Genomic DNA, 19754 nt, shown 5'->3' with positions numbered 1-19754 from the left:
CCAGGAAGTTTGGATGCTAAATATCCAATAAGGTAGAGTTTTATCACTGCTGGTAATATTAGGGGATATTATATATGATTTCGTGCTGAAGTGTTAGGAAAGACAGAACTAACATCTACATCAATGTAAATATGTTTCACAGCTTTAGTCTTATGCCTCACAATATCCTATTGTGGAAGAACACACGGTATTTTCATTAAGTTGGAAGGCAAAACAAGCACCGAACTGAATGACTTCTTTTCACTTGCAGCATTTAGGGCTTGCTTGCCAGTATGATATTCTTATGTCTCTATCACACATAGTGGTTAAGTGTGAATGGTAAAGATAAGGCTGACTGCAAGATTTTAAAGTATAAATTATGTGCAAAATTATGTCATTCTCATACCTGGGTTCTGGCGATATGGTGAACAAACTCTCTCAATTTAGTTCAGTAGATTATATTCTAAGAATTTTCCTGAGAAATATCTAAGGGTATGGTAGATAAGAAGAAAGGCAGATTTGTCATACTGGCAGAAACATGGCACTGAGAGCAAGGAGCTTTGAGTTGATGCTCAGATATTAGCTTGCTTTTGTGTCCAGAGCAAGAAACATAGCAGCTCTACAGTTTTTCCAACTAATTTGCTTGCAGTAAAACTCCTATTTAATGAAAAATACTGTTTTCATTTATTTAATTTGATGAAGAAGAGATTAACATATCTGACTAATAGATGTTCCAAGTGTATCAGTATTTGCATCTGACAAACAGTTGGGCTGTTAGTGAATTTTCCTTTCTGGAAGTTTTTGCTTCCATCAAGGAAAAAGGGAGAAGGACAAGGGAGTTGGCAGCTGAACTGTGACAAATAATGTGAATTATCATTCTTAGCTGTCTGTCTGCAAAAAAGGAGACTGGATCCTTGCTAACAAGGTAAACAAAATGTATTTCAAGTGTCGTATTTTGAATCCATAATATTGTTTTCCCCAATGTGACGTTCATTTACTAGAAATAGTTATGGAAACAGGACCTGGCAGCTACCAGCTGATAGTCATTTCTAAAATCTGAAAGTCTAAATGATTTCAAATTGTGTTCTAGCCTTATTCAGGAAGCCACAATAAGGTAAAACGGCAGTTTGGGTTCATTAATAGTAAATCTCTGTTCATGTCAATGGAAGAAAAAGGCAATGAAAATACAGATAACAAGCAACACCAGAAAACTAACTGGCCATGACACATTACTGAGAGCCTAAACAGCTCAAAATGAAAGTTTAAAATCTGTCATTCTGCCGTACAGAACAAAAGGAGGACAAGAAACATGTTGAAATGGAAGAAAGTGGAGGGCAGAATACATTGATAGGAAATTGGAAGAAAATAATGATTTCTTGAGTTATCAGAAATAGTCTGGAATGACCTGTGATACATCCTTTCGATACATCATTGTCCAAATTTATGTATGGATAACTAAACTAAGCAACCTGTCGTTTGTTTCTGAAAGGCTTAGAATCAAATTGTACATTTTTTGTATCTGACTTCCAGTTTGAGAATGTATGTAGAGAAAGCTATCACTTTATCTTTACTGCTGTAGTAGTGGTAACAATGTGTAACCAAAGATACTTATGTAGGCTTATTTTCCATACCCACTTCTACCTTCTTGCATGTAATGAATACGCATATATATGTATACATTCATATGTTTAATTTAGAGATCTATTTTATTTTTTCAGTATTTCATTTAACTCATTCTTTTTTTTTTTTCCATTCCTTTTCTTTCTTGATGTTAAATCATCTATTCTATTGCAGATGCTCTTCTCCATGTCTTGATCATGACAACAGCAGGTGAACTTCTGCATAATTTCTTTCTTTAATATATTGCACTTCTCACCCGCCTTATTTATCCTCCTCTCTTACTTCACTTAAGGATGCTTTAGTGTTTTGATAGTGCACACTGGCCAAGAGAAAAAAAAATCTACTCTGACTGACTAGCAATAACAGTTAGGCATGGACCTATTGCTCTTCCTTATAGGTCCACTGCAAACAATCTTAACAAACCTATACATTCTTAGCTTGTTTTAACCCTTGATTTAATTAACATTATTTTTTCTCTATCAGTAAAGTGGTTTAATGTTACTAAAAAGGAAGGAAAAAACAATAAAAAAATGCAACACAAACCACTGTAAATAGGTCTAGTTTCAACTGCCATTTTACAGTTACTGCCATTTTACAGAAAAAAGGGACCTTTTCTCTCATCTGTCACTATAAACAGTGTTGCAGACTCACTCCCTAGACCATATTTTCAAAATAGTGCCACCGTATTGGAACTAGCAGAATAACAGCACTGTATTAAAAAAATGAAACTTGACCCCATATATTTAATTTTTCGTACCAAGTGCATGTTCTGTGTGACCTTGTTTCTATCACTGGCACGTTGCATCCTGCACAGAGCACCTGAAGCGGGACCTTCCCAAAGGAAAATGTATTCACTTAGCACACTAGGTGTTTATTGGCACGATACTTCATCTCCTTTAACATAACCACAAAAAATCATAAAATTTCTAAAATATTCAGCAGTGCAAAATGGTTAAGCGGCTAAGTAAAAACCCAAACTACAAAAGCATATTTTTAGGGGATGCTACTCAATCTCTCTGTAGCTGACTAATGCAGTGAAGAGAATGCGGCCATCAGTTATTATTTCTAGTGGATTCTTGCGTAGGATCATGTTTTTTGGATCATGTTTTTTGTCCTCCTCGAATGTGTATTTTGCCCTGTTTATGTATGGCATAGTTGCAGCCTGATCAAAATCACCTTGAGGTAGTTGAATGACTTGCTGTTGACTTCAGTGGGAGCTGGATCAAGGCCTTTTTTCTTCATTTCCGATGTTCTATCAGTTTCGTTCTCCAGCTGAACACTTTGCAATGGCCGAAGCACCCTGATTGTTTCTGCTTCTTCACGCTGCGACTTACACTGAATGCTGCTATCTCCTTGTTTCCCAGTTGCTTTTATAAAATTAAGATAACACACACATAAATGTTCTCAAATGTGTCTACAATGGATGTGCTCCAGCTGCAGCTTTTTGATCATTCCTTGCTATTTGATGAGAGCATGTGTGCCTGCCTAGCTAGTTTAAAAGGATAATCACATCTGAACTAACCACAAAAACGGTGTATTGATTTTGCCTATTCTGATTTGTGTGTTAAAAGAGCTATTGCCTGTTCTAGAAAGGCACTTCACGTTGCTAGGTTTGCATGGCTCTCCAAATGATTCTGCAGAACGAGAAGTGCGTTTGAGTGCCAACTGCTTGCGTTCACAGCTACCTGGAAGCGTGACTCTTCTGCAAAGCTATTTACATAACAGCAGTTCTTTACAGGTCACACAGCAACTCTCTTCTTTTGTGCCCCAGTGCTGACACATCCTTTTTTTGTTTGTTAATCCTGCTATTACCTTTTAAATGAGCATAGATATAGGATAAGACTATGTTAATTCCATATGAATAAAAACAGCAAAGGGAATAACACAGGATCACATTTGAAATCCAGAAATTTATTGGAAATCACAACTTTTTATGTCCTTGGAAGGTGGATGAATTCAGTGCATAGTTTGTTTGTGTTTTGTTCAAATGGAGCCATGAGAAAACCCATTGGTGTTTGCTCTGCTCTCTGTAGAAGGCAGGGAATCAGCCTGAAGGATGTAGGGAACTTTTATGTGTCCTTAACCAGGGCGATGCTGTAGCTGATGTTGCTTGATATAGTAACCTTTCATATGGTGAGTGCGTAGCTTATAATTGCTCTAAAATTAAAGAGAATGAAATGGCCTCCATGATTTATGAGTAGGTATGGCTAAATTAGAGAATAGATGATGCTTTGTCTAACTGCTGACCATGTGTTTAAAAGAAACATGTTTAGAGTCGTCTGCAGTCTGTAATTTATTTCTGGGAAAGAATTGCTTTTGTTGTTATTTTTTAAATCCTGATTTTGTCTTCATTTTCTTAAAAGAGAGAAGGCAATGTTTTCCCATAAACTAATCTGTTTAATTGATTTTGCTATAAAAAGCCCTTGTAATTTCACTGCCGCTTTGCTAAGTCTCAGGAAAGCTCAATATCAGTCCAGTTTGCAAGACTATAAACGTCAATGTCACGTGTTTGTGTTGTGCATCATTTCTAACTCAACCTTTAAAACTGTCAGAAAAGGAAACTTACTCAAAGGCTGTCCTGGCTCCTAGTACTGACAAAGCTTGTCTCATTGTTGCCCTTGTCACCCCGCCACACAAGTTTTGACTTTGCCACCTTAAGCTTTAATTTCCTTTGATTTTGAATCATCGCTTAAGTTAAAATTTAATTTCTTGCAGTGGGTTGCCAAAATAATCCAAAGTTAGTGCTAAAGAGGGATGCTTCCCCAGTCTGTAGCTATTAGATGATATATATGTTAGGGCTATTCACATACAAGTAGTATGTATCATTTTCTTTTTGACCATAGGAATTTACAATGACAAAGTACCCGTGATTCCAGTGGTGGCTTAATCTGCCAAATATTCCTGCGAGTTTTGTTCGCTCTTTTGAGTACAATCTCCTCCTGCTTTAGTCTTGTCACTTCACTTCTGGTAAAAGAAATGTTAGGGAGAAGAGAAATTTTGTATATGTATGTGTGGCAACAAATAATTAATCTGATTTTTAAATTTCCTTTATATTAGTCAAACAATTTTTTCACTTTCCTAAGGGCATGCTTCAGAAAGCAAGTTTTATAATATCCCTTAGTTCTGTATGAATTAGTTATATATCGATATACACAGTCCTTCAGAAAATCAAAGATTTTGTAGTCCTGGAAGAGTAATGTCACCATCTTGTAGCTCTGTTTTATAGCAAAAAAGCAGTAAAGGAGGCTTCTATGTTTCAGAAAATAGTTTGTTATAAATTATTTTATCGACTCTATTCCATATAAATACCCAAACCAATATGAATTGTGCTGATTTAAAGAAAGGGATAAAAGTAATTAGATTAAATAAGTGGATGAGAAAACAAATGTGGCAAAAGATTGGGAAATAAATAGGATGGTGTGGTGAAAATTAACATATTTCCATACTCCATATCAGCTCTAGAAATCCTGCATCTATGTACTGTCCTTACAGACTCTTTATGCTACAGCTCATAGAGCTGGGAACTTTTTCCCCTTTGGTTTCTTTCTTTTTGTACCAGGTTAATGCTAGCTCTTCCTAGTTCTCCAAAATTAGTTCTTAAATTTCTCAGTAGTGTATAGCTTCTTTTTGTGAACTAGCTCCTCCATACTTAGTATGATAACTGGCACTATTCTTTCTCTGCTACCCTCGTACTACACTATGTTTGCCTGAATTTGCTATCTAGCATTTCACACTTATCCAGAAGTCAGAGAACCCTTCAGAAATCTCTCATTTCACCTGGGAGGCTGTTTCAGGGAGATGGAACAGGTTTATTTTTTGGTGTATACTGTAATGAACACTCCTTGTTTTCCATATTTTATCTTGTTATTTAGTTAATAAATTAGATCTTTATGATAGAAACAGCTGTTTCTACAGTGAATGATAATGTCCTATTGTTGTGTCCACCTTTCAATGATACTTACCTTTGCCTGTTGTTGTACTCTTTGGAGCGCTGGTTGGTGTCAGTGATAGATGACTGACAGACCTTGCTCTGACATGTTTTGGCTGTAAGACACCTTCAGTAAATTTAAAATGAAAGAAACAGTTACAACTTTAATTAACGCCTGAACACACACTGCTATCACTTTACCTCGAGTGTGTACTAGAGAGAAATGCCATGTTAAATTTTTAGTTGGTCTGTATTAGATTCTGCAAATTGCAGCTGTGGGAACACAGGGTTACTGTGTGTGTCAGGTGAGATACAGGTTCTTACAGATGGTCAAAATCAAAGATTACCCCTGATTCTGCTTTTACGGTGGCTCTACACCACAGGGGTGATTATCTGAATTGTGTAATGTGTGCTTTCTGAGAAGGCACTCTGTTTATCTTTGAGTTAGTCTGAAAGGAATTACCGTACAGAGAAAAAGCACCATATTAAAAGCAACAGTACCCATTATTGTGGTCAGAAGAGAGATTTTTTGATTTGGACCCTTACCTTTTGTGTGTATGTATTCTAGCAGTTGACGGTGTTCTTGGCACTGCTGAGACACACAGGGAGATAAGCTAAGGTGGATATAAGACAGGCAGATGAACTAGCACTAGTATTTTCAGTGATGGGCAGAAAAGAAGATGATCCTGTTAAAGTATGCAATCTTGAGTATTACGTCAACAATGAAAAATAAATGAATCATAAACATTGTATTCGTGACAGCTTACACAATGAAAAATGTGATTGCTAATTTTATTCAGTAAGTGCACTCATCAGCTTGTGGTAATTATGGGGGTAGTAGTTCTGTTGCTCACAGTGTTTGCACCGAAATGTGAAACTCTTCTTCGAGAACACGGTGTTATTAACTGCCTCTAAAGCACGCATCATAACAGAGGCTTGGACCAATTCTCTGAAACATAATTCAGAAACACTTTGATAACACTACTTAATACAGTTAAAGGAAAATTGCAATGTAAGCCACAGAGCATTATTGCAACAATTGAGCATTTAGTATCTCTTAAAGCTCTCCTTTCCTCTGTGCTTTAAAATGTATAGTATGTATTTTGTGAAGGAAGCTCCCATTTTTTCTAAATTCATCCCCAGAGAATCAAAGCTGTAAAATGTTTTCATTTTCTTTCTTTTCCCCCCTGTTAAAACCACAGAAACACCAACCTCTAAGGAATGAGATAATGGTTGTACTACCCAGACTTTTACACTAAACAAAACCTAGAGGTATATGAATGGCAGTAGAGTAGGAGACTGCATGTGTGAGAAAGACTGGCATCCCTGGTGCATGGTGTGCTTCTGACTGGCGCTTGTGGCTCCCTCATCCATTTTTCTGACTTGCACGGTGTGTTGAGTGTTGTGTTTTACAGCATGTGGAATTACTTGTAGCTGTGTGGGTATTGAACGGACGCAATGTTTGTTGCACAGAACGGTCAAGGGGACAGTGGAAAAATACCTGTATTTGTAACTCACATTATAAGGGCTTTTCTCTATTGCAGGTCCTTCAGTAGCATTTCTGCGACTCCCCCTGTGATGATTCTATTTTAGTGGCTAGAAGTAGGCCTGATTCCGTTCTGTATCATCTGCACTTATTTTCACTTCCAGCAACCTGACATTCCCATCCCACATCAGGCATGATCTTAAGTCATAAACCAGTAAAAAAATTGAAATAGTTCTGTACCTTTTCCAAGAATATCCCTAATCTCTGGAGCAAATCTTTCCAAAGCTACCTGTTGGCTATATAGGGAACTATAAAAAGTTCAGCCTATAAGAAATTCTGTGAAATGTTTTTCTCCCTTTTAAATAAAAAGATATAAATAAGATATACATAAAATAATTTACCTTGTGCTAGGAGAGTTCCCTGTAGCTGGTTTTCTGCATCTGTAAGTTTTCCACTGGGACATTGCACTGCTGTGCAAAATAACACAGAAAGACAAAAATCCATAAGTAAACCTCTTATATAATGACTGTAGCTATTGTCAGCTCACCCAAATCCAAAATTTGTCTTCAAACTATGATGACATGTTGGGTTATCAGCTTGTCTTTTAAAAAAAATAAAAATAAAAACAAAAAAATCTTTCTTTAATGGCATGAAAGATTTCTTTAATAAATCAAGGATTTCTATTGGTTCTACTTACCCACCATTATTTTCTCCTAATCCATTTGTAATTTCCTAACCTATTTTTTCATAATCTGTTGCAAAGGGTAAGGAAAAAAGTGAAGTCTCTAACCCTAGTGTGAAACAACCACTTTTTTGTAGTGTTTTTTTTTTTCTGCCTTAAAACATTTCTTTCAACGGTCTTATTATGAAGGGAAAAGTTCTTTGAGAGATTAATATTAAAGAGGGAGATTTTTGACATAAATTGGTGATAGCTTCAGTGATTTAGTAAGAGCTGTGTCCACACGCTCAAGAATGAAATGTTTTTTTTTAATCTGAGAGCTTTTTTTAAAAAAAAATGTTTATCAAATAACTAGAAAATTACATACATAACCTAAAACAAAACAAAACAAAACAAAAACCCACCCCTTCAATCAGAATTGGCTTTATATCATTGAGTTGTAAATCATTTTAAGATATATTAGTTTTGTAAAATATTTGAAGAGTGCCAACTTAACATTAGAGATGCTCACAGGTACAGAGTAGAGATATTTGCAGTTAACTTTGTTCAATATGTATATTGTGTGCACACAAACACACACACATCTACGAGTGACTGCTGGTATTTCTACCAACAGCAGCACTGTAAAGTAAAACTGGTTCTGTGAAGAACTCTTAGATGGCAGTTGTCAGTTTAATTAATAAATGATTGACTTGTTAGTGTTAGGTCAGAGGTTGGACTCGGTGATCTTGGAGGTCTCTTCCAACCTAGATGATTCTGTGATTCTGTAATGCTTCACATGGGAGAAAGGCTTTTTCTAATCATACATCTTGAGAAAGAGCTGTATGTCTATTTGTAGTTTGTTACATCTGTGAAACATAACCAAAGGAACGTCGATCTGCTTCTCTATCTAATTTTTTTCCCCTGATTTTCCAGCTTCCTAGTTAGTTTCATGGTGGATGCTCGTGGGGGTGCCATGCGAGGTTGCAGACATAATGGACTACGAATTATTATTCCTCCACGGAAATGCACTGCTCCAACACGCGTGACCTGCCGGCTGGTGAAACGCCACCGACTGGCCACCATGCCTCCCATGGTGGAAGGTGAAGGTCTGGCCAGCCGCCTGATTGAAGTTGGACCGTCTGGTGCTCAGTTTCTTGGGTAAGGGGTGCCATGGGGCCTAAAGGAAAGCATTCGGTATGTTTCCGTCTGTTTGCAAGTTGCACTGAAATGGTTCCTTTTTGGAGATTTGAACAGAAAAAGATGCTTGTAACAAAGTAACAGACTGGTTGCGTGAAATCCAAATCATTTGTTAGCAATTCATAAAGCTTTTATGCCTTTTCCTTTGAAAACCGATATTTTTAACCACTAGCACTAAGGTTAATGTGCTTCCTTGGATGTCGTTATTACTCAGTGTTGTGATATTATAGTGAGAAAATCCCTTTGCAGCCAGAAAAGGCCATTCATACTATATTTAAATAGTCTGCATATAAGGTGTGAATAGCACAGCACTGATCTAAAGCCCAAACGTAAAGCCTGCTAAATATACAACACAAGTTATAGCTGCTTATTTGAGACGCTTGTGTTGTGTTATCAGTAATTTGGACTAAGGACAGCACAGTGCTTATGATTTTTCTGGGGTCGAAATTGCTAAGTTAAGCAATAGGACAACCCCAGAATTTTGGGCCATTTGTTTTGTCCTATGCTGCAAAACCCTTAGAAAGATCAGATTTGTGTCTGCTGCTGACCTTGTTTTAGCAGTTTTCAGCTGAAAGCAGCAGTTATCCCCCTTTTTTTAATGAGTTTTACCAACTCTTCTCCCTGTCAACTGTGGCATCCAAAAGTGGATGACTGAAGGAACCCCTTCTATGACTGTAAATACCTTCATTCAGAAATTGAAAAAAGTGACCCTGTAAACTGCAATAGTTTAATTTCAGAACAAATCAGTTGCTTGAAAATGCTATCATAACAGGCAGTCATAGAGTCACTCTCATTGTTAGTGCTTTTTCTGAAGTATTGAGTTCAGGGAGAGAAAAAAGTTGGTTAGTGGTTTTTAACTGCACACTGCTTTTATATATGGCTTGAATGGAGAACGTACCTAAGGCATGGTTTGGCTCCCTCACTGCTGCTCTAATCTGGTAAGAAAGCAAGAGCAATTCTGAAGCACTGCCAATGTGATGTGAAGAGCAAGCCAACCATTCCTTTTGACAGATAGGATACCTCTTAATATCACAAATAACAGCAAGCCAGCTGGCTAATCAGATACTTTGTACCACTTACTCATTTTGCTCCTTGGTCAGTTTTTAAGAGAGGTAGAAAGAAGTCAAAAGAAATGAAGAAGAACTTAAAAACAGAAATATTGTGCTGTCACATTCAGTCTTCCCACACGGAATATGACCTTGAGTATCTCTCCTACTTTCTTATCAATGGTTTCTCTATCTAATGAGCACGTCTCATCTGAAAGACTAGGATATATCGGTGTTATTCTTTCTCAGAGCTCAGAAGAGGTATACCTTTCCTGTGAGCATTTTCCTAGGTGTTGTACTGGCAGTGAAATCAGAAAATGACTGTACTGATTGCAGAGATGCATTCTGAGGTACAAGTCCTGTTCCCGTTGAGTTCACTGCTAAAATTCCCATTGTCTTCCTAGAGCAAGAAGAGATCCTACATTAATGAAACTCACTTTGTTAATTTTGATCACCAAATTGTCATCGATAGGGTGGAACCTTATTCAGTGTACAGCCTAATTCCACTCTGTGGACCAGACAATGGCACTGGCATTCTGGCAAAAAAAAAAAAATACATAAAGTTTATTTATGTTCTTTCTTTCACTGCTGCTTTGGATGTACTCAGTAAACTTCATCTGCCTACGGCTCCTCCCCCACTTAATGAGGGAGAAAGCTTGGTCAGCCGAATCCTTCAGCTGGGGCCTCCTGGGACCAAATTCCTTGGGTAGGAGACACTTGAAACAAATTGATGGATGCTGACCTCCCCATTCTTCTCCTCCTTCTGCAATATGATTTTTTTGTGTCATTATGCCCATGATATTGTCCCTTTTCATGATTTGAAATTTTGTATACCTAACCCTTAGTGGACCATTTTTCAACTCTTGTGGTATGTGGTTTTGTTTTGGTGGTATGTCTGTATCTTTTTCTTAAAGTACTGTGGCCTTCATTTTTGTTTTGGCATGAGATCTTCCTGGTTATGTGCTTGATGTCTGTAGCAAAGCAACCTGGATTGGGAGAAAAAAAAAAAAAAAAAAGGAATCTACTGTAAAATTTAAGACTTTTTTTTGTATCAAGGACTAAATAATCAATTAGATACATGTTGGATACCACCAGTATAATAGAACACGTGACATTTACTATTTATATGGTAACCTGCATGAGTATTCTAATTAGAGAAGTGTGTGTACAAATATATATATATATATTTTTTTTTTCTCTCCTGTTTCCAAGAGTACGCATTTCTATGTGTATATAAATATAGATATATTGTATGTACACATGTGTGTATATTTATACATATATATATATATGCACACATACATTGATACATATATTTACATCTGCTTGTAAGACAAGGCAAATTCTTATCTCCTATACATAAATAGAAACCCAGATGTTCTTCTCAGACCTCCTTTATCTCTCCTAGAGTGTAAAATCAGAATAAATTCATTGGAATATATAGAACTACCATGAAGTAAAATTGGCACAGGCCACAATTGCCCGCTGATTGCAATGAAATTACTCTGATTTGCACTAGTATAAGTGAGATCAGAATTTGTTCTACCATTGATGTGCATTACAGTAGATTCTCTTTGAAATGAAGTTGCGCAGGTTAACCCAGACAGTAGTGACAATTAAATCGAGCATGCGTTTTTAAATGAATTTGCAAAACAATTCTCAAACGTCTACTTAAGCCCTATTATCTTACCAAATACCATTCACACTGTGGAAAGAGGTGAATGCACTTTTTAAATCTGTCTTTCAGCATTTACTGTGTCCCTGTAAAAATCGAATGTGTGTTAGTGACCTACTAGTTTAGGATTATGCCAAAGTATTCCAGAGAATAGGTGGAATCCCAGGTCACTTTGTAGCAGGCTGAGTAGAGTCGCTGTTAATCCTGTTTCTTCCTTTCTCCTGTGTGCATTTAATGCCCTGTGTTGCTGTGCCAGGCCTGTGATTGTGGAGATTCCCCATTTTGCTGCTCTGCGTGGGAAAGAGAGAGAGCTGGTGATCCTGCGCAGTGAGAATGGGGACAGCTGGAAGGAACATTTCTGTGAATACACTGAGGATGAACTGAATGAAATCTTGAATGGAATGGATGAAGGTATCAAGCGTGATATATTCCTTTCTTTGCTCCTGCAGTACTCCTATAACTGGGGCCAATAACATTTTACCATTTTTTTCTGTTTAGCACATCATGTTTAGTCCACCTTGAGAACTTCTGACACATTCTCCAGATACTTCTTTACTTCAGTCATACTGGAGCATATAATTTTCTTAGTACACAGGCCAGCAGAAGCACTGTGTACTTGTGCTTACTTCCCTTGCATGGTCTACTGAGTGGTGGGACAAAACAAAATCTACTGTCATTAAGTTGAGAATAGATGCTAAACTTTTTTTTTTCCTGCTTCTTTTCACAGTATTAAACAAAAAGTTTCCATGATAAACATCATCTTTCCAAAACAAGACAATTATCATGCTAATCCTTTCCAAGCAGTTACATGTGTGGGAGGAAATGTCAGTCATGGATACTCATTTTCTGAGAAAACAGAATGGACTTGGGCTGTCTAGGATCTGCAGAATTTGTTATAAATTTTGTTGGCTTTTAAAAAAAAATAAAGTAGCCAAGCTGCATACTTCAAAACGAACTCCGATACTTTTTTGATTTGAGGTTTTGTTTCCTTGATGCTACTCCAAATGATAACGTAAATGTGAAGTAGAAGGGGGCTTGGTCCAATCCCTTAGCTTGTTTGCCTACTGATTTTGGGCAAGTTATTGACTTCAGTTTGATGTCTTAAGCTTCCTTCACTTAGTTGCTGAGTCTGTCTGTGTCTGTCTTTCTTGATTTCTTTGTTTTAGCCAAGCTTAAAGTGTTGAGATGTTTCATGTTACCCAGTAATTTCTAGACAAAATGCGTCTGTAAGTTGTGGTTAAACTGTGAAAAGCTGGAATGCATTTTGAATTTCACGGCATTGCTTCTATGAAAATTTTGTTTGATGACCATCTTCTCTTTTGCCTCAGTCCTTGACACGCCAGAGGAACTTGAGAAGAAACGCATCTGCCGCATCATCACCCGAGATTTTCCTCAGTACTTTGCAGTGGTATCCCGGATCAAACAGGACAGCAACCTTATTGGACCCGAGGGAGGTGTGCTTAGCAGCACGGTGGTACCACAAGTGCAGGCAGTCTTCCCAGAAGGGGCTCTAACCAAACGAATTCGTGTTGGCCTCCAGGTACAATGAAACAGTTAGAAGGCATCTTTTTTTTTTTCTTTTTTCTTTTTCCTTCAGAGTTATACTGGAAAACCAGCATATTCAGCTTATCATGTTGTATGTTGTTGCTCAGAATGCTCCTACTACAAATAATAAAAATCAATGCAAAAGCCAAAGCAAGTAGTAAGTGGTAAAGGTTTGGGCATTCCAGTTTATTCAGATTCTTGTCTGTTAACTGTATGTTCTTGGAAGAAGCACCTCATTTTGATGATGATGATATTAGTGTAGATCATAGAACAATTTGTTTAATAGTTTTTATGAAAGGCTTCAAAGCAATTCAAAATGCAGTGATAGGTAGGTCAAATGGACAGTTTGTCATCATGAAGTAAACCAGCCTAACAGTTCACAACTGAAAGAGGTGTAAGTCCTTCTGTCTTCCCTCCTCCTGCCTCCTGCTGAACCTGCCGAATGCTTCCAACACTTACCTTGGTCAGGCTACTGTGATTGTTGAAATCCTCTGTAAATAGCTGAATAGCTTACTAAAACAGCCCAGAGTTTGTTCTCAGGAGAAACAAAACAAAACAAAAAACCAACAACAACAACAAAAAAACCCACTACAACAACACAAAACCACGTATGCAAAAAAAAACACAAAGGAATCATTAACTTTTGGTTAAGTGTATTAAGTTAATGCTGTCGAGCACCAGGAAAGGCAATAGGAAGAGGAGGGAGGAGTGAGATACAGTTGAAAAGGGGAGATCTCCCCTTCTCACTGGCAGTCAGTCTTTTGTCTGCAGATTTTCCTGAGAAATTGTGCCACTTAATGGAAGAGCTTTAGTATTTCTAGCAATATACAGACCCAGTTCTTTACATACTCTATTTACAAGTAACTATTCTGTTACTGTCTTTTGCTTTGGAAAGGCTCAACCTATGCATACTGAACTTATAAAGAAGATTTTGGGCAACAAGGCTACCTTCAGTCCTATAGTCACGCTGGAGCCCAGAAGAAGGAAGTTCCATAAACCCATCACGATGACAATTCCTGTCCCTAAAGCCTCCAGTGATGGGATCATGAATGGTTATGGAGGTGACGCTCCCACTTTAAGGTTACTGTGCAGCATAACAGGTAGGATACAAATACTAAAGCGTTTTATGTGCATCCTGACATTGTCAGTCATCATGGCCTAAATAAATTAAACTGATTACACATATGGAAAGTTTGTTGAAAACTAAAACTGCTTTCCAATCAATTCATTTATATCAGAAATATCATTTGTCACTTGGGCTAACAAGAGATATGTTACAATAATTGTAGATTTTGGTGGTGGGGTGTTGGCATTTCACTTAGAGTTTCTGTTTCTTGAGTACCAACATAACCTCTGCCTAGCAGAGTAAGTGCAATATAGACATAAGGTTGAAGTATGCTTCATAGAAAAAATATTGGGGTTAAGCACTTTAAACTTACTGTAACTCCAAAGTGATTAAGGCCATATTTGGTTTCAGGCAACAGGCAGTAATTAGCTGCATGCTTTCATTCTGCTTAAAAGTCACCATCAAGTATCTTTGTCAATTTTCAAACTGATTTCAAATATCATCCCCATGTAAGATACATTATGCACCAAGATGTGCTAGTGAGTCATTACAGCGAACAGGTGCTTTTACAATTTGATACAAAGGTATTCATTAACTGCTGGAATACCAGAGATGACATCTGGTCAACAAAGAAGTATTTGCATTGCCAAGAAAGTGAAACGATTATTTAAATAAAGAATAGTCTCCTATATTAAAGAGGAATTTGAATAAATGCCGTGGATAAACAGTAAATCAGTAAGGATTCTCCCAAAAACTTTAAACATGAACTTGGTTACAAGAATGCTTCACCAACAGGAGAAAGGAGGTTATTTCCTGGAAACTAGTGTTCCTCAGTGTATACAACTTGTGCTAAGGTTTGTGTAAAGACTCTGCTGTATGGTCATATGGATATCTAACTAGTCAGCTGTATATGAGAGGGGGGACAGACATTCTTACTGGCTGATTACCCATAGTTTTTCTTTTAATTCTTACATTTTATAAATAGCTGTAACTGCCGTTGGAATTTCTGTTTTCTGTAAGCTCATTCTGATTTTAAGGTAACTGGAAATTAGCGTGACATTCCTCACCAAAAGGTGAGGCAAGGAAAGATACTGAAAAACTTGAAAACATAGTCTAAGTCCCCATCATTCTTCCTAGAACATCTGCAGGCTGGCAGACTTTCAGTGGCATAGGTCAAATAGGAAGCCGGCAACATCAGAGTCAAAGAAGGCCGAAACATTTAACAGGCTGATAGGTATCCAGAAGTCTATCAATTGTACAGCGAGATACAGAAGTGCAAATTTCAACTGCGGGATCTTCCCGGGAGCTGTCAGACACAGATTGCTTGATAGACTTTCATTGGAATGTGCAAAAGAAATTTCCTGGTTATGTACATACTGGACTAGAGTCTTTCTGAATTATTTGAAAAGGAATTAGATTATAAAAATCACAAATCATAGTTGTTACTATTAGTAACAATATTATTGTCTCCCAAGTAACAATACTGATTTCACTGCACTGTATCTGGGCTAATTTTGCCATGCATACATGAATACTACAGAAAAAAAACACTTTTCCTCCTAAAATTCTAGCCTCTTTACCATTTCTAAACCTGTGCTACAGCCACTCGTCATTTGAAAATCATTTGTATGTGGATGATTTCTTTTATCAGGGGAAACCCACTATCTTATTAGCATTAGTGGAATAACATGGACCAAAGGAGAAGGCATGTCTGAGATAATTGCTAGTTGTGTAACAACAGTTCAGAAGAATGTAAAATATTACTTAGAAGCAAGAAGATTGGAAAATTGCCTGTTTGTAATTCTTTTAAAATTACTGTCATTTCAGGAGGAACCACCCCTGCCCAATGGGAAGACATCACTGGAACAACACCACTCACATTTGTTAATGAATGTGTTTCCTTCACGACAAACGTGTCTGCCAGGTACCTATAAAAAAACCACAAGTTTTACAGTGTTACTTTCAAGTGCCTGTCCTTTTTTTCCCTGTATGAATTTTGTTTGCAAGTGTTTCCTTTAAACTATTCTAGTTAATGGTGGAAGGAACATAGATGTTTTGTTTGTGCTGTGAATCCATTGGCCAGGTATTTTGGAAGCTCTGAGCCTCCTAGCCCAGACAGAGGATGTGTGAGAGCTGTAAGCAGTAAAACCCTTACCAACTGAATGAAATTTATGCTTTTGTCATTTCCATCTCAGCCATTACTCCTCTGCAGTCAGTGCCTGCCGTGTTCCCAGAAATTAATTAACGATGTATTCATTTTTCTGAAATAGTAATCTGAGGGACAGTTCAATTTTCAGGTAATTAGAAAAACCTGGTTTCATTTTGATTACCCCTACTCCTCAGATGCAGAAATATGAAAATTTCCATGGAAATCCCTTATTTGGGTAGCTCATTATACATCTTATAAAATATGTTACTTTCAGAATATCCAACAAATGAGAAATCAAGCTGAAAGATCTGTAGGCGTACCAAATTGTGATCATGTAGAATCTCTTCTAACCATCTGTTCTTGTGATGAGATTGAACTGCTGTCTTTCTGGTAACTGCCAAACAGATTTTTGTTTAAAAAATATATTCGTTTCTATTCTGTTGATGATTTATATCACAGAAATGCACAAAAATCTCAATCTCTGTGACAGAGGATGCAGGCCAAGACCTGGAAAGTTTTAAATTTAGGGCTCATAGTCTCATAAACAATTATAAAAATCTTGGACAAGTTTGGAAATGTGACTAAGCCATGAAATTCAATGAATTTCCTTCAGTGCAAACATTAGAGGGAGAGTTATTACTATATATAACTGTATAACTAAGAGTTATTACTATTAGATTAGAATGTTTAATCAAACCTTTTATTCAATGTTAAAATGAGTTCAGCTCCAGCAGTCCATTAGGAGAAATAGAATATTATTTTTTGATACTTTGCCACTTTAGAGCTGTCTTCCAATGAAGTTGAATGCTTTGCTCATGTGCATTTCCTGTTTTTCAGTTCCTTTTTCTTTACTAACAATGACCACTAGAGGGAGATGTTCAAGTGAGTTTTAGCTCTCATTTGCTACCTGCAGTGTTCGTTTAAAGGGAGAAGTTAAAGATTAATTTAGGAGCCAAGTGTGGAGACTGGATGCAAAGTCTGAGAGGTCAAAATCTCTAAAACTGTGAAGTCCCCAGCAGGACTGCACGTGAACTATAGGCAGAATGAGGGTGACAGTTTATAGAACTACGGCCCAGTATAAATATTAGCGGTGGATATTTCCTAATCCCCATGATGGCATTTCAATTGATTACTATTGCAATTAAGTAAGCTGGGTCACATTGAGAGATTTTAATGAGTTTCACCTCTTCTTTGTTATCTAGCTAAGTGTTCAACAGAGTACTTAACCCAAACATGATTTTAAATGCTGTTAAAGTTAGAAAATGGGATTTTTTCATGTATTTACAGTCAGAGAATTACCATCTTTGCTGAAGGACAATTTAACTTGAATTTCTTCATTTGTACCCTGGTCTAAAAGTGCATGTGCCCTTTTAGCCTTCTGCTCTGCTGAGAATCAGCTGATGCCTGACTGTTTGCTATCCACAATAACTTATGTTTAATTAAATTGTTAGATGCGCAACTATTTTCCCATTCATAAGACTAATTCTGTCTAAAATGAGCTTGAGAAACAGATACTTTTGTCTAAAATACATGTGAATTAAACTGCAGACTTTGAGGAATGGATGTTTTCCGTTTCCTGAGCTGCATTTTTTTTTTTTAGTTTAGTATCTGTTTTGGCTTTTTAGTCCCTGGTGTATGGAAGAAAATCATTTGAGCATATGGTGATTTCTCAGAGGATATAGCCTCTCCAGTTTGAGGCCAGCAGTGTATAATTCTTCCACACGCTAAAAGTAAAGTATCAGTATGCACAACCTTTATATATCAAACATGCTTTCTCTCTTCAAACGTCATCAGCCTCTGTTTTTCAACTAGCCTGTTTGTTAAATGTTCCAAAGATAAGCACAGAATGATACTCACTATTATTCAACTGAAGGATGAGTAAGACCAGAAAAATCACACTTGAAAGGTATGTGTTGTGGGTTATAATACCATGTAATCTACAGTAAGTAATAAGCCCCCTGTAGATTATATCAGCTTCTGCAGCTTCTGAGGTGTCTTTGACCTCTCATGACTTCCTTCTCCATCGTACGGGTGTCAAACTCGGCCATACTTTCCACCCACACAAATAATTTTATTTAAATGAAATGTCATCAGCTCCAGAGAGAAACTAAATGAAGTGATATCTGAGAAAGAAGGCAATACATGTTACTCATTGCAAAATGTTTGGTACATTTCTGCTGGTATGTTTTGTGACTAGAAAATAAAAGTATTAAAATTATAGATTATAAAGCTTATTTTAAGTGAAAGTTGTTATCTTTACAAAAGAACAATTCAGTTGTCTTTAGAAGGGTATAAGGAAATTCTGTCATTTTTTTTATTACTGGGCAATGCCGTCCTGGCCTGAATGGCCCAAAGAAAGGATAAAGTTCCTGTAGCTTTCAGTGAAGAGGAGGGGAGCTGTTCTGGAGGCTGAAGTTCCAGACATGAATTGCACATCCACGGTGTATGTCTTTGATAACTTTGTACATTTGCAAGTATGTATTGAGGTGGTTTGTTGCGATTCACATGTAGTAGCAGTAGGAAGTACTCACCCTATGGAGACGCAGTTATTTATTCTAGTAGTATTTGCCTGTTGCTTTGAATACCTTCACGTATGACTTGTGGTGCAGAGTCACAGACAGGGAGCCATCAGCATAGAAGATACAATGTGTATTCTAGAAAGAAATCATCATTAAATTGAATGTTAGAAACCATGATACAAAGTGAGTCAGTGGTGATCACAGCCTCTGTGAAGCAAGGGTGTAGTAGCAATCAGATTTGGATGTACCTGCTTTGGGGGTCTTCAAAATACATATCGCTCAAGTATAGAAATATGTGTATATATCCCCGTTCTTCAATATGCCCCAAAAAACTGCACAAAATCAAAGTTAAGTCTCTGACTGAATTCACATAAGAAGCATTTCTGATTTTGAATCAGTAGGACATTTTAGGCTACCTAGTAGGAAAAAAGCAAATGTTTTAGGCAAAACATGTTAACATTTCAGCTGTGAGAGGTGGAGGTTCTAGAACAGACTGAAGCATTAGCTACTCATGCCAAAACCACTTCAGTCTCCTGTTCCTCATCATTAAAAATTCAGGAAACTTTCACCACATCCCTGCTGGGAATAAAAAATTGTACACAAATCAGTAACACCCAGGTGCAGCATACTGACATATCCAGTGCTTAACAGGAAATTATACAATATCTAGGAAAATATAAGGGAGCTAAAAATAAAAGGCTGAAATTGCTTACTCTGTAGTTTAACAATGCAGTTATAGCCTGGAAGAGACAAGACAGGATTGGCATTTGACTAGTTAGATGTAAGCAATTTTACTAAGATTTTTTATGAGACATGAGTCTATTGTGCATCATCAGATGTTTAGCAGCAACCAGCTGCCAAAAGGTAGTGTATTTATTTCTCT

At 37.1% G+C, this 19754-nt stretch overlaps 1 protein-coding gene and 2 long non-coding RNA genes across 4 annotated transcripts in view; 1 reads left to right on the top strand and 2 right to left on the bottom strand.

Moving 5' to 3' along the window:
• Positions 1–19754, top strand: part of ANK2 (ankyrin 2) — a 166016-nt gene that overhangs the window by 109521 nt on the left and 36741 nt on the right. Inside the window, 5 exon segments of the mRNA XM_040554653.1 lie at positions 8608–8832; positions 11849–12003; positions 12921–13132; positions 14033–14237; positions 16031–16127. Coding sequence (XP_040410587.1) covers positions 8608–8832; positions 11849–12003; positions 12921–13132; positions 14033–14237; positions 16031–16127 — 894 coding nt within the window.
• LOC121069028 lies at positions 1832–11841 on the bottom strand. Its single transcript, XR_005819209.1, has 3 exons — positions 10752–11841; positions 7415–7483; positions 1832–6476 (listed from the first exon to the last, which is right to left on the bottom strand). It is a non-coding gene; the product is annotated as an uncharacterized LOC121069028 (long non-coding RNA).
• The window catches only part of LOC121069024, a 64365-nt gene continuing 60795 nt past the window's right edge, over positions 16185–19754 (bottom strand). The window contains exons 4-5 of one of the 2 annotated variants that reach the window (XR_005819200.1): positions 18884–19006; positions 16185–16746 (exon numbers count right to left, since the gene is read on the bottom strand). This is a non-coding gene — a long non-coding RNA (uncharacterized LOC121069024). Of the gene's footprint in view, positions 16747–16887; positions 19007–19754 lie in introns of those variants that run through there. The other variant, XR_005819199.1, reaches the window with a different exon arrangement.

The sequence above is a fragment of the Cygnus olor genome, chromosome 4, assembly GCF_009769625.2.
Source record: "Cygnus olor isolate bCygOlo1 chromosome 4, bCygOlo1.pri.v2, whole genome shotgun sequence".
NCBI classification, from domain to species: Eukaryota; Metazoa; Chordata; class Aves; order Anseriformes; family Anatidae; genus Cygnus; species Cygnus olor.
Note: the sequence above shows the minus strand (reverse complement) of the source record. Positions and strands in the feature narration are given on the sequence as shown.